The 14,481-nt window shown below is 44.7% G+C and overlaps 2 protein-coding genes across 9 annotated transcripts; both read left to right on the top strand.

Moving 5' to 3' along the window:
- Window positions 1-8: 8 nt before the first annotated feature.
- Window positions 9-6,831, top strand: prdm4 (PR domain containing 4). 3 transcript variants are annotated; one of them, XM_069156887.1, is made up of 12 exons: window positions 9-120; window positions 395-461; window positions 741-856; window positions 1,510-1,698; window positions 1,826-2,596; window positions 2,913-3,062; window positions 3,296-3,414; window positions 3,492-3,577; window positions 3,764-3,891; window positions 4,429-5,004; window positions 5,504-5,672; window positions 5,821-6,831. In XM_069156887.1, the coding sequence occupies exons 3-12, from the start codon at window positions 742-744 to the stop codon at window positions 6,191-6,193; spliced, it is 2,676 nt and encodes an 891-aa protein (XP_069012988.1). In that variant the 5' UTR covers window positions 9-120; window positions 395-461; window position 741; the 3' UTR covers window positions 6,194-6,831. The 3 variants fall into 3 exon arrangements, with proteins under 3 accessions (XP_069012988.1, XP_069012987.1, XP_069012989.1); XM_069156886.1 differs by having other exon boundaries at window positions 706-856; XM_069156888.1 differs by lacking the exons at window positions 9-120; window positions 741-856 and having other exon boundaries at window positions 217-461.
- A 576-nt stretch (window positions 6,832-7,407) lies between these two features.
- On the top strand, window positions 7,408-14,411 carry tmem209 (transmembrane protein 209). 6 transcript variants are annotated; one of them, XM_069156878.1, is made up of 15 exons: window positions 7,408-7,455; window positions 7,724-7,884; window positions 8,006-8,064; window positions 8,309-8,440; window positions 8,567-8,796; window positions 8,900-9,104; window positions 9,332-9,507; window positions 9,651-9,722; window positions 9,844-9,940; window positions 10,666-10,791; window positions 11,046-11,143; window positions 11,463-11,577; window positions 11,752-11,849; window positions 12,611-12,684; window positions 12,917-14,411. In XM_069156878.1, the coding sequence occupies exons 2-15, from the start codon at window positions 7,745-7,747 to the stop codon at window positions 12,969-12,971; spliced, it is 1,677 nt and encodes a 558-aa protein (XP_069012979.1). In that variant the 5' UTR covers window positions 7,408-7,455; window positions 7,724-7,744; the 3' UTR covers window positions 12,972-14,411. The 6 variants fall into 6 exon arrangements, with proteins under 6 accessions (XP_069012979.1, XP_069012985.1, XP_069012980.1 ...); XM_069156879.1 differs by having other exon boundaries at window positions 7,417-7,455; window positions 7,697-7,884; XM_069156881.1 differs by lacking the exon at window positions 7,408-7,455 and having other exon boundaries at window positions 7,796-7,884; window positions 8,011-8,064.
- The last annotated feature ends 70 nt before the right edge of the window (window positions 14,412-14,481 follow it).

Below are 14,481 nucleotides of genomic sequence, written 5' to 3'. Positions count from 1 at the left end.
GCGCGCTGTCATGGCCCCGCGCAGGGAGGTATTGTGTCGGCACACGGTTGTTTTTATGGCGTCTTCCTCTTCAAATCGACAGTACTTCTGCAACGAGGCAGCACCTCCGGTCGTGTCAAGGTATCGAGCCGGACCCTTATCCAGTCGACACACGCGAGCGCGCTCTATTTTCACAGTTTATGGAGACGTGCGTTAGCAATGCTAACGTTAGCACCGGGACAGAAGTGTTGATGTTTTAGCCTTTCCGGCTAACTCGTTACGAACCAGCATCTTTAGTCCCCCAACAAAAACACACAAAAACAAAGTTCTCCGTTTTTATTCGTTTTTTTTTTATATAGTTGCACAAGAGTCACCGCTTGAGCTCCTCTTGACAGCAGGTCTCTTTATTTCACAGGGTGAGACATGCGGTAGCGCCGTCCAGCTGTACGCGGTCCACGCCGGACATCAGCTGTTGAACTCAGGTACGATGAACACGGCTCACGTCGGACTTCGTCACGTGCGTTTTAAATGTTGAATATTCAATATATATTTTTTTTCCTCTGGTAAAACGTCGACACACACACACACAAAATAAAAATTAAAAAAAAAAAAAAAAAATCTCCTGCACCCGTCGAAAGAATATCGAGAGAAAACGTCCCATGTCGTGTATTTTACTGCTGAAACCCCCCCCCCCCCCAAAAATAAAAAAAATACGTGTCTGTGCAGCCTGCTCCGTGTTGACTGTGCTGTGGGTTCTCCAGGATGAACGACATGAACCTGAGTCCTGTGGGCATGGACCAGCTCAGTGTGCCCTCAGTGAGTGCCGGCCACCTGGGTCTGCCCACCTCGCCCACACACAATCCCATCCCCGCTCCAGGTAATGGGGGGGAAAAAACTCTTGCAGGTTGTATGTAGAGATAGGATGCACACCGACTGGTGTCAGAGTGACATGCGTGGACTCGTCTGCAATCCGGCTGTCGGAAGTCACAACGGGTTTGATGTACCGAAAGAAATTTGGATCCTTGACCGCAAGACTGACGGAAAGTAACTCGGTTTGACGATCTATTTAAGAGGGGCGTTCAAAATGGGTTGTGTTTCCATTCCCGCGTTAAGAGGGTTACTTTTGAGAGATCACGAGTTACGCCGTTACAAATGTCGTGTTTTACCTGGACAGTGAACCTGAGAAGTCTCACAAACTACATTTTAAATTAGGTGGTGTAAACCTCATAACAGAACTCGACACTGATTACTGTCAAACTTTAATTCAAAGTTATTTAATATAACTTGAATTAAGATTGAATTGTTTTTTTTTTATTTTAAAGCATGACCACCAAAACTAAATCACAAATATTTAAATCACAACTGACTGCAGTGAAGGAGAAATGTTCCCAAACCAAGTCTGCATTCAGAAGGGCCATCCTTTTTTTTTTTTTTTTTTACTAGCATCTCATATTCTCTCCTGTATGTGATTATATGTCGTAGTCTCAGGCTCCTGCGCTTGTTTACCTGTTCATGGCTTTTGTGGTTTAGGTATGCCAGTGGCCATCCCCAGTCTGGGCCCCTCCCTTGGTTCCCTCCCCTCTGCCCTGTCTCTGATGCTCCCTATGGGTCCGCTGAGTGACAGAGGGGTCATGTGCGGCCTGCCAGAAAGAAATTACTCCCTGCCGCCTCCTCCATACCCCCACCTGGAGAGCAGTTACTTCCGACACATACTGCCAGGTGGGTCCATGTTTGTTTGTGAGGTAAACAAATAGTCTCTGTTGACATTCATCTGGGTTGTTTTGGTGCGAATTCTGCAATTAAATTGCACAGTTGATTCACGCTTCCTCTAATCTTTACTCTACAGGCATTCTGTCCTACCTGGCAGACCGTCCACCACCTCAGTACATTCATCCCAGCAGCCTTAACATGGATGGGACCCTGTCTGTTTCCAGCAACAACCCCTCAGGTCTGGATCCCTACAGTGGCCCTGGGGGCCCACTGGAACAGGGCCTGGTGCCCATGGACTCCAGGCAGGTGAGCGGCCAGGGAGACCTCCACCAGACTGGTGCCCATGAGCTGGACTCCACAGGGTTGTCCATGGAGTCACGCGTCAGCAGCCCCATGTCCCCGGACCGGATGGGAGAGGAACTGGGGACCATGGATGGAGTCGGGGTGGTGACGGTGTCCGACACTCAGCAGCAGCTCGGCGGGGGACGGCAGCCTCAGCCTCACGAGGGCCTGACGGGGGTGGACTCTTCTGGCGGGGTAATGCCCCTCCACGGGCCCACTGGGCTCGAACTACCAGTGGTAATGGAACCAGATCACATGGGGGGGCGAGTGGGAAACTCCGGGGCAGGAGGAGCAGGAGGACTTGGGGAGCAGCTTCACACGAACGGGGAGCTGAACTCGGGCGTGGTGAGCGTGGTTCTCACTGGCTCCATGGCCAGCCAGAGTCAGCTGGAGCCTGTGACCCTGCACGGACACTCTGGGATGGGGCTGGAGGCGGTTAACGTGTCCCCCATCACTGCGGAGGTGTCTCTGGGGCCAGAAAACAACCTGGTTCTAGTCAACTCCACCCTGCAGCTGGAGGACTCTACTTCCAACAAGGAGAACATGGTACCTGCCTACACCATCTGTGAGTTTGTCATTTAGTTCTTGTGTACAGAAATAATATTTTAAAATCGGCTTTTTTTTTTTTTTTTTTAATGAGAAAGGTTAATCACAGAAATCTCTAAAGACCAGGATAGTACTGTTGTAAAACAAATATGTACCATTTTATTAAGAAGTTGTAGAATATGAACAAACTTTGTCATGAGAATTAACGTGTTTATAAATGTCGGTTTTAATGTATCAAGATGGTGCGCAACTGAAAATTGTTTACATTTAGTTCATGCAAGTGTCTCAAACGGCTCTAACCTGTGCTAACTTTTAGTCTTTTGATTTGGTTCTAGGGTGCACGCTGTGTGAGCGCTCATATACCTCAGACTGTCCAGAGCACGGTCCTGTCACTTTCATCCCTGATGCACCCATCCAAAGTCGGGCTCGCCTCTCTCTGCCACGCCCACTCTGCCTGCGCATCTCGGTGGCCGACGAACCACTTGGTAAGAAAATAAACACCCTTAAACTGTTAGGTGGTGGTGTTTTACCGGGACCCAAATGCAGGCTCACAGACTCGGGTATCGGTTCCAAAATACAGTCTTTATTTCCATAAACAAAAACAAACCAAAAGGTGGCACCTACAGTGTCCACTCGCTTCCAAGTCGGGAGGGCAACTCAACCGACTGATCCAGGGAGAGATTATTTTGGGTAAATGTGGTCATTCATATCCTCTTAGGAGTTTTTGCCCGGGACGTCATTCCTCCAAGGACCTGCTTTGGACCGATGGTGGGCCAGCACTGTAGCAATGTGGATCTCTCTGATTGGCCGGAGAAGGACACACCTCAGTTATGGAAGGTTTGTGCTGTTGGACCGTAGTTGTCACCCTCGGGATGAATATAACAACGGATGATAAGCTATGTTCTCTGTCACAGATGTACCACAACAACGTGCTGGAGTTCTACATTGTGACAACAGACGAGAACGAATGCAACTGGATGATGTTTGTCCGCAAGGCAAGGTATGACAAACGTGCTGACTTCATTACCCACGATGCAGCTCAACCACCAGCAGTTGGGGCAATGAAAATGAAAATGAAAATCGAAACAGTACGTTTAAATCAGGGTGACCTGTGCTCATAAAATGAAAATAACACGTTGCTATAAAATGCAATGTTACGTTACATTTTGTGTGTTTGTGTGTTTAGGAGCCGTGAAGAGCAGAATCTGGTGGCGTACCCTGCCAGCGGTAAACTGTTCTTCTGCACAACCACAGAGATCCACCCGGACCAGGAGCTCCTCTTCTACTACAGCAGAGACTACTGCAGGCTGATGGGTGAGATTAGCGTGGATTCGAATTGTTACGACACCAAAATTTTGGTACTGATGCAACCTTCAATCTGCAATTTTCAATACCAATTTTGATACCACAGCCAAAAATGAATCAATGAAAAGCTTGTGTTTCCAACTGAGCTCTTTTATTTGAAAAGAATGTGCCAGGCACATGATGGAGCCTTCAAGTGATAAAAAAAAAAAAAAAAAAAAAAAGACATGCATGTTATGTCAAAAACAAGACTGTGCCAAAAGCGAGAAAGTAATCAACTTTTTTCTAATGGTTGAGGATAGTTTCTAGAGTACTGCAGTAACCAGCTGCCTGATATTTAAAAAAAGAATGCAAATAATACCTAACCCATGTGTGATAAATAACAACAACAAATATTAACATCCCAAAAACAGTGGTGTGTGGCCTTCGGGTATTTAAAACAAGCTACACTTGTCGCAGTATTTCAGCTCCGATATCAGCCAGGACACAGAAAGAAGTAGTTGTTTACTAATCAACGTTGCCCACTCTACCATCTCTTTACGCTCACAGGTGTTCCTCAGGTGCCGGAGGGCCAGATCTGCCAGTGCGGCAAAGAGTGCTCGTCCTTCTCTGAGCTCAAGTCTCATCTCAGCAGCCATAACAGTAACCACAGCCATAACCAGCCTCAACACAGCCACAGCCCGCCGCAGCAGGACCACTCTCAGCAGCAGCAACAACAACAACAACAACCACCACCACCACCACCTCCACCGCAGCAGCAGCAGCAGCAGCAACAAGAGCAGCAGCCACAGCAGCACACCCACCAGGAAGAGAAGCTGACCAACGGAACCTCGAGCTCTTCCTCTTCCCCGTGGCCCTGTCACAACCACGCTGCAGGACAAACCAACAATGACAACGGCAGCAGTAATAGGAACTCTAACGGCATCGGCTCCAGGGCAAGAGGTCAGGGCCATGTGCGGGAGAAGAAATTCAAGTGCAGCATGTGTTCTCGAGCTTTCATCACGTCCACGAAGCTCAACGTGCACTTCATGGGGCACGTCGGGATGAAACCTCACAAGTGTGAGTACTGCAGCAAGGCCTTCAGCGATCCCAGCAACCTCAGGATGCACCTCAAGATCCACACAGGTACGCACAGGGAGACGTGAAATGGAAACGGCGATTCTGTCTGTTCAGCCGTCAGTACAACCCACCAGTTCTTTCTGTGTGTTCCAACAAACCACATATACATTCACATATTAAAAGTCATCCTCGGTGACAAAAGTTTTTTTTATTTTTTATTTATTTATTTTTTCTTAAAAGGACTTAAAGGAATAACTTGATATTGTGGAAATACATTGATTTGCTTTCTGGCATAGACTTCAGATGAGAAGTGCGATACCCTCACATCTGGTAAATATGAAGTAAGCTAAGCTAACAAGCGGCTAGCTGTAGCTTCATATTTAAAGCACAGATATCAGATAGTGACAAAAAAAACCAACTGAATAAGCATCTCTCAAAATGTGGAACTGCATTCAAGCATTTTCAACTGCACGGACAAAAATGCCGCTCCGATATGTTTCCGTGTCGCTCTTAAATACCCCAAACACGTACACGTGACTTGGCTCTTCTTTCTCCTTCTAACCAGGTCAGAAGAACTACAGGTGCACGGTTTGCGAGAAGTCGTTCACCCAGAAATCCCACGTGGCGTCACATATGCTCATCCACACGGGCGCAGAGAAGCTCAAGTGTGACCTCTGCGACCGGGCATTCATCAGGAAACATGACCTGAAGCAGCACATGTTCTCTCACACGCAGTACGTATCGATCGTCTCGTTGGAAAAGTCGGCCGACTGATTTGGCCCGACTGATTTTGATCAGCACGTGGGCGTATTGCGCTTTAACAGTGTTCTCTCCCTGTCCCTCTTTCCCTCCCACCACCGCTCGATTACCGCACCGCCGCAGCGAACGCCGCATCCAGTGCCCGAAGTGCAACAAACACTTCCTCAAGACCAACCACCTGAAGAAGCACATGAACTCTCACGAGGGCCGCAGGGACTTCGTCTGCGAGAAGTGCCACAAAGCCTTCCTCACCAAATACCACCTCACGCGCCACCTCAAGATATGCAAGGGGCCCAAGACGGAGAGGGCGTCCCGCAAGGAGCAGGATGTCGACGACGACGAGGAGGAGGAGGAGGAGGAGGAGGAGGAAGAGGACGAGGATGACGGAGGGGGGAAAAGAAGAGAAGAGACACTCGCCGACTCGGCTAGTAATGAAGACTGTGGTTTGGATGTCGGAGGTTACAACTCTGAGAAGTCCCTGTCACCCCCTCATTGACAACACTGTGCCTCTTTGAGATTAATTTATTTACTTCGCTACGATACCGATGTTTACCTCTCATATTTGCCAAATATTACTTTGTCGAAATATAACTAACATCTTTTGTAATCGATACGATTTTACATTTTAGTTTTCTCACAGGCTTATCAGAGCTGCTAAAATAATCTTTGTCATATTAGAAGCCAACTTTAAAAAGATTTGACTGTTTCTGTAAAGCTACTCTCTTTTCATTGACTCAGGCCTTTGTAACATTATTGGTTGTAGGGGTTCATATAAGCTATGATTTATTGTTTTTTTTTTTTCATGATGATACTTCCTCCCCTTGCTCAATAACATGGCTGATATGCATTGTTAGTTGCACTATAATGTATATTAAAATTCCTGACTCCCATGTTCGTGCATTGTAGTCATGATTACATGTGTATGCACATTTCTTTTTTATTTATTAAGCACGGGATGTTGTCTTCTTTTTATTTGTTTTCTGTGCGAATGAAAGTGAGCCTTTTATACAAAGGAATCTGGACATTAATGTGATATTAACCCCGTATTGTGCGAGTGTTGACTAAATGTTGAAATAATGGTTTAGCTCCATCCCACCGGTTGCATATTTTAATAAATTTACATTTACGGCCGTATTATGTTGTTCGTCGATTGACATGTTGGAATATTTGCGTCTATATTGATTTGACGCTCACTACATCTATTACACGAGTCTGGACAGACATGGATGCGTAATGCAACTTTGACTGGCTGGTTTGAGGCACACAACCCCGAGTTCATCATGTAATATTTGTGGACCAGCGATCACAGCTGACATATCTGCTTTACATTAAACACAGCATCTCGTATATGTAAAACCATTTGAATGAAAAAAACAACAACAACAACATGCTGTCCTCAATAGGCCGTATGAATATCCGACTTCTTGTTATCTCTTATGATAAAAAGTAAACCATGATCATCAAAGAAATGAACTCACGCAGCGTTATATTAAAGTCTCAAATGTTATTTCAAGAAAATGAACAAAAAGAAAGTTTGTACTTTTTGTTCACAGATTATTACAAGTGTCGGTGATGATGTCAGAATAGTCCAAGAAAAATAACGGGTGCAACGTGTTACTTCTACTTTATGTTTCTATCTGCAGACAGACTGCTCAACGGCACTGCGGCAGCGCAAGCCTGAACCGGAAACACACTTTGCGTCACTTCCGGTTGAAATACAAATTATGCAGCGCCGCGGTTGTCGTTTACTTCAGCGTGGTATGAATTTCATTAATTTCCTTGGAGTATTATTCATATTTTGTTTTGTTTGTATCTCTCCTCGGATAATAGGTTGTTGTTGTTTTACGTCGTAAAATGAAATATAAACCGAAACCGAACTTTTGCGCCGCCGTCGTGGTTTCGTGTGCGGCTAACTTTAGCTAACCGTGTAGCTAGCCGGCACACTTCATGCTTGTTTTGTTTGTTGTTGTTGTTGTTGTCGTCGTCGTCGTCGTCTCAGGGTGCTGATCTCTGCTCTTTGTGTCAGTGTGATCGGTGTGATTCCACCATGTTCACCCCACCGAAGGAGGGGATGCCCAGCATGATAGACAGGGCGCTGAGGATGAGGAGGGAGGAGCAGGCTCGACAAGTGGTCCTGGCCTGGGCTGTCCTTAACGTGTCCCTGGCTGGCATGATCTACACGGAAATGTAAGCAACAGCAGTCGGTGTAAAAGCACCGGTGTCTTGGCAGCTTCCCTGTGAGCAGCGCAAGTTTTTTATTTTGTGTCTTTCTTTCTTTCTTTCTTTTTTTGGTGTCCTTTTCTGGAAGGTCAGGGAAATTGCTGAGCCGATATTACAACATCACCTACTGGCCCATCTGGTACATCGGTGAGATCCCAACACCGCTCAGCGGGCACTGTGTAGGATTCAATGAAAGAGTCTTGAGCTGTGTTTTCAGTCGGTCTGTTCAGGGTTAATTCAGAGTACATTCTAACACACTGAGAGTTGAGGTACTTTTCAGATTGATCTTACTCGATAAACAACAGAAAATGATGACCTGCTGCGAGTGAACGTCTGAAATCGAGAGTTTGGCTTCATGACTGCGTGTTCTCGTTTCCGTCTTCTTTCACAGAGCTGGTGCTGGCCTCTCTCTTTAGCCTCAATGCTCTTTTTGACTTCTGGAAGTATTTCAAATACACCATGGCTCCGTCCACCATTGCCGTATCCCCTGAGCAGCATCACCTTCTCGGTCTAAGAAACACAAGTGAGGCTTCTTTTGTCCGATCCTCGTTCTATTGGAGACACTTGGCAGCAAGTAAAATAGTGCCAACGTAAACCACTGTCCTTAAATGAGAGCATGGGGCTGGGTTGTTATCTCCTCCTTTTACAGGTATTCAGGCCTCTCCTCCCCAAAAGCCAGAAAAGAAAGAAACCCCCGCTCCAGCCCAGTCGTCTCCACTGCAGGGCCAGAGCGTGCTGAGCTTCAGCCCCTCTCGGCCGGCCACCAGCAGCCCCAAGTTCTCCCCCAGCTGCGTGCCCGGGTACAGCCCTCCTCTCAGCAACCCATCCACCCCAAGCAGCCCAGGAGGCCCCTTTTCCCCCTCAGTGGCGTTTGGAAAGGTATGGCTTTAGAAACCGTAATATAATTGTTACGGGGGGGGGGGAATGATACGTACATGTTCATAACTCCGTAATGTGTCCACCGTGTTTGTCTCCGTTTCAGGTGTTGAACTACAGTCCTTCCTCTGGCTCGTCTCCCTATCCGAACAGCATTGGGTCTGCGGAGGGCTCCAGCTTGAGGGCCCGATATCGCACGTCTCCTTCAGTGTTTAACTCCCCCGGGAGCAAGGAGGACTACATGCAGGATCTGAAAAGTCTGGAGAGGTTCCTGCGCACGGAGGAGGAGAGGAGTCACCGCAGCCAGCTCGGTCAGTAGCTTTTAGGAATTATTCGAATATGAATAAAACGGGAACTAGCTTGCTTTACGCAGAGTCGATGGTACACCAAGGAGACAGGAGGCTGTAGATCAGAGAGCCTAAATATTGTCACCAGTTCTTTAAGGAATTGCCATCTTGGTCTGAGTAACTTTTTTGACATGTCGATGTAAGGTATCGTAGAATATAACCCTTTCTGATATCTTGAATTTCCTCTGTAGGCAGTCCAGAGTCCGTGTCTCCGAGCCACAGTCCCACATTTTGGAACTACAACCGTTCAGTGGGAGACTACGCCCAGAGCCTGAGGAAGTTCCTCTACCAGCCCGCCTGCCGCTCTCAGGCGCCATCTGCCCACAAAGATGAGACGGACCTTGGTTCCAAACAGGCTGCAGAGGAGGTCTGTATATTTCCCTGAGGAGGGCTATTTGTTGCATGACAAAAATCTTCACTACGTCTATGGACAGATTTACTATTTTGGGAAGTATTATGACTGTAAATTTGTGTTTTGAAAACGTGCTTCTTTCCCTTCCTGATACGTAGGTGTGGGCCAGAATCACAACCAGCCGTCCTGTGGTGGACCGCATCGACAGCTGGACAGCCAAGCTCAGAAATGTGAGCAGTTCACTGGATTATACACATGTTTAATTAGCTTTATAGCTGCTTGCCTATAGAAGTTCTCAAGTCCTACGTGGAAGTCCACATGTTTAAGAAAGTACTTTATTTGTGTCTGCAGTGGATCAGTGACACCATCTTGGTCCCTTTGGTCAAAGAAATAGACTCCGTGAACAGCCAGCTCCGGAGGATGGGCTGCCCTGAGCTCCAGATAGGAGGTAAACGGGTTACACAGGCTCAAACTGCTTGCAGGGTTAGAAAGGCTGGTCAAACATGACCGAAGAAGGAAATAGATAACAACTTATTACTTACAAAAAATATCATATTTCTAACACATGCTGTATAGTACAGTATCATCCACTTATTTAACTACTATCAAATGAAAACTGTACATGTTAAAACTTTTCAGTAAGTTCAGTAAAACATCTTCTTGTTCACTATGACAACTGAAACTTGTGGATACTACAGTATGGTATAGGTTTTGATATGTTCTTTTGGACAAAAATGAATGACCGAAAGCACCTGAAAGTCTAATTTAACATTAAAAGCTATGTAAAATATTTTCTTGCCACAACGGTGGAGCTAGTTCTTTGGATTTTTTTCAAACTAAAGCTAAAAAAATGAACACAGCAGATCACCACAGTGTACAGCATGAAAGCAGATTTCAGAATATCAGGACGGAGCTGCAACGATCGGTCGAGCAATCAGTTAGTTCTTTGACAGAAGATTACTCGCAAATTATTTTGATCATTCATTCGTCTTTTTGAGTCTTTTTTTTTTTTTTTTACGATGTAAAAATGCTCAGATTCTCTGATTTCAGCTTTTTGGATATTTTCCAGTTCTTTCAGTCGAAAAAATAATCATGAGATTCATCTATAATGAAAATAATTTTTAGTTACAGCCTCATATCATGTAATCATACCTTCCCTATGTCCTCCACCAGAGGCCAGCATAAGCAGTCTGAAACAGGCAGCAGTGATGAAAGCTTCCTCAATCCCCACCATGAACTCTATTGTCCAATACTTGGACATCACACCCAACCAGGAATATCTAGTGGACCGGATAAAGGGTAGGTTCTGATTGGATTGTGCCTGAAATTAGCTGAGCTACTGTGAGTGTGAGGGTACAACGGAAAGGAAGTCAAATTCATTGATTGCACATGCTTCCATTAATGAAAAATAAAGTTTCAATTATTTATAGAAGTAGAGGAACATTGATCTGATATTTGTGTGTGTGTGTGTGTGTGTGTGTGTGTGTGTGTGTGTGTGTGTGTGTGTGTGTTGTCTGTGTTGTGTGTGTGTGTTAATTATTCTGTCCTGTCAGAACTGGCTCACAGCGGCTGCATGAGTTCCTTTCGATGGAATAGCGGTGGTGATGTGAAGAATAGGAAGTGGGATACAGACCTCCCTACTGACTGTGCTGTGAGTCCACACACACACACACACACACACACACACACACACACACACACACACACACACACACACACATACACACACACACACACACACACACACACACACACACACACACACACACACACACTCAGAGACAGGCTCCTATTTTTCTGGTGTTACTCTTTTGGTAAAACTGACCACAACCTTCTCCGAGTCTTTTACTGCTGAGTCTGTGGTGCAATCGCGTTACAGTAACAGTCTCCTCGTCAGTGTGAGATCATCAGCCACTGTAATAGCAGAATAGTCCAAATAGACAGGTCCCTGTCTTTGTCTCCGCCTTCAGATCCTCATGCATGTGTTTTGCACATACTTGGACACCAGGCTGCCCCCGCACCCAAAGTACCCAGATGGGAAGACTTTCACTTCACAGCACTTCAGCCACACCCCAGACAAACCTGGTAAGTACGCACACATACACGCACACATACACGCACACACACGCATGCACACACACACACACACACACACACTCACTCACTCACTCACTCACTCACTCACTCACTCTTCACTTTTTTGTGGTGTTACAGTTGTTGTGTCGCTTTTTCTTTCTTTCTTTTTTTAAACTCTTATAGATGTTACTAAGGAGAACCTTTTCTGCATCCATCAAAGCAGCACCACTCCTCCTCACTACCAGCTCATGTATCAAGGACACATCTACAGTCTTCCCAAGGTGATGGCAAAAACACAGTGTTCTCACTTTTTATTTTTTCAGATATATTTGATTTCTTTTTCTGGCTCAAATATAAAGTTTGTGCTGCTGCTGGCTGAAAATCCACCATCAAAGCAATGTTATTTACAGGGATTACTAAATCAAACATAAGATCAAATCATTTTTAGAAACTCCCTCGTGTTGGACATTTCCGAAGTTATATTATTTATCAGTGCATCTGTACATTAATTTGCATTGGACAAACATTGGACAAATAAATTTGATTTCCTGCTTTTTATAATCAATTTTGTGATTGTGTACATTGTGGCGAAAGAACTGTAGTTTCTTTTAAAGCTCCATTTTTGTGAATTATGCCTTTATTATGAGGGAGAGGCAGCATTTTTGGAGGATCAGAGGAGGAAAATGACATGCAGTCACTGGGCCAGGATCTCAACCGAGGACTTTCTGCTCAGAGAACACGGCTCGTATTGTATGCGCCCTAACCACTTGGCCATTGGGTCACCTCAGAATTGTAGTTTTTTTTGTTTGCCCATAGAATTGCTTGTTCAAAACCCCAGGACCCACCTAATATTTTGATCTCTGAGGGATCAGTTGGATCGAGCTTTATATAAGGGGGCCTTCCTCATACCAGCAGCCCCTCGTATGAAACAGCTATGCCTGCATCAGAACAGGCATCTTTTTCAGTAACAGCTCAGGAGGTTTTGCTCGTTGGTAACAATCTCACCGCAATGACTTGAATCTTGATTTGATTTCTATCACAGGGCCGGAACAACCTGTTCCACACAGTCCTCATGTTCCTCTATGTCATTAAGACCAAGGAGTCAGGGATGCTGGGGTGAGTACTGACGCCATTAAAATCATATCAAAAGGGGGCGGGGGGAGCTCAAATTCATCTTTGATATGATTGTAGCCATTAAAGTTTTATGAAGTATTGACTCATTTCCAGCAAAAAGGTCACACGCCAAGGTCCAGTTAGCATGTGGATTCAAAGTGATTTTAGTTTGACCTCGCTTAGCTTCTGTATGATAATTTGTTTTTTTTGTTTTTTTTCTCCATATTTTGTTCAGGAGAGTAAATCTGGGCCTCTCTGGTGTGAACATCCTGTGGATCTTTGAAAACTGATGCATCAAAAGCAACAAACCGAGGCCACTCCGGTTGGAATACGGCTTCATCTTAAGAACTGTTCTCTCAGTGGCACATCGGAAAAAAGCGCTTCACTTTCAAATGACAATAGATGCATATTTTTTGGACATTTTTTCCACTTTTATTGTACAAATTGACAACATGCTGCATTGTCATTGACATTTTAGGAACGTATTTCTGCTACACCACAGCGTGCTTGTAATGCATTGAAGAGCTGTATTTTTTAAACCTTATTTGGTTTGTTTTGATTTTCAATTTTGAGAATGTACCAGGATGACAGCCTTGTAAATAAGATACCTCAGATTTATCTGGTGGATGGCAAAGGGCTCAGACCCAGCAGCTTGAATGTAAATACAGTATGTGTGGACTCAACATGTGTTTATTCAGCATCTGCAACCTTTTGATGCTAGTTTGATGCCCCCCCCCCTCCCCCGCCTGTTCTGTTGTATAAATGAATTTCTGTAATCATAGGGATACTCCTGGCATGTGCCTGAATTACAAATTACAGCAATACAGATATAAGATTCAGTAGGTGCTGATTTTTCCACATTACTCGGTTATAATGCCACACATAACTATGTGCTGCAGTGGCAACGTGATGAGTAATATGTGATGGAGAACAAATGAAAAGCCTGAGTCACCAAGGTCTGTTTTGTCAGTATAGCTTTTGTTTTGTTTTACTAAAGAGCACTGAATGCCATTTACCTTGACTTCTCCAGTCTGCCATTGGTAATATTTCAAACACTCGACATGTTTGCTTGTTTTCAATACAGCCGTTTTTTTTTTCAAATGATACATGACGTGGGAATTAAATTGACATATTGACGAGATTGATGAGAAACAGCTTGAGTTTTCACATCGTCTTCCACCTGAAGTGCTTGTTTTTTGTTGTTGTCTATTGTAGGCATCCACTCGGTGGCAGTGTAGTTCACTTTTTACAGTTTGACCTTATACTTGTACTCATTTGCTCCTGATGCTCAAACCTCATGAGCACAGAAATGTGATGCAAAGTGTTGTCCGGTCACGTCCAGCGGCTGACTTCTGGCTGGACAACCATACTGATTCCCAATTTCAAATATTAAAATAAATGTGTGTCAATATATATATATGGAGGACTATTAGGAATACCCTTCATAATGTGAGTTTGGTGCATCATACTTTCAAAATTTGTATGTGTCGGATGGAAAATGAAGGATATAATTCAGTTAATCAGAACATGTACCATTTTAAACATAGTTGCTCTATGAACAGAGCATAATCCGGCACACATCGTGTTTGTTTTGTAGTTTAGTGTCCTCTTTTAATTACAAACTGCATTTCCCACAAAGTATTGAACAGTGCAGCTTTTCATGTTGGGAAATGTAGTCAAAACTGTTGAGCAGGACCGCTATTAAGCTATATAAAAAAAAAAAAATCATATTCATGGTATCATTGTTTTTCTTTATGGTCACTGACGTAATATTTGTAAGTAATGTGCTTATCGCTGGTG

Source organism: Embiotoca jacksoni, unplaced genomic scaffold, assembly GCF_022577435.1.
Source record: "Embiotoca jacksoni isolate LCO1_2020_lvr unplaced genomic scaffold, fEmbJac1.0.p SCAF_21, whole genome shotgun sequence".
In the NCBI taxonomy this organism is placed as follows: Eukaryota; Metazoa; Chordata; class Actinopteri; family Embiotocidae; genus Embiotoca; species Embiotoca jacksoni.
The sequence above is the reverse complement of the archived record's forward strand: the minus strand, read 5'-3'. Positions and strand labels throughout refer to the sequence as shown.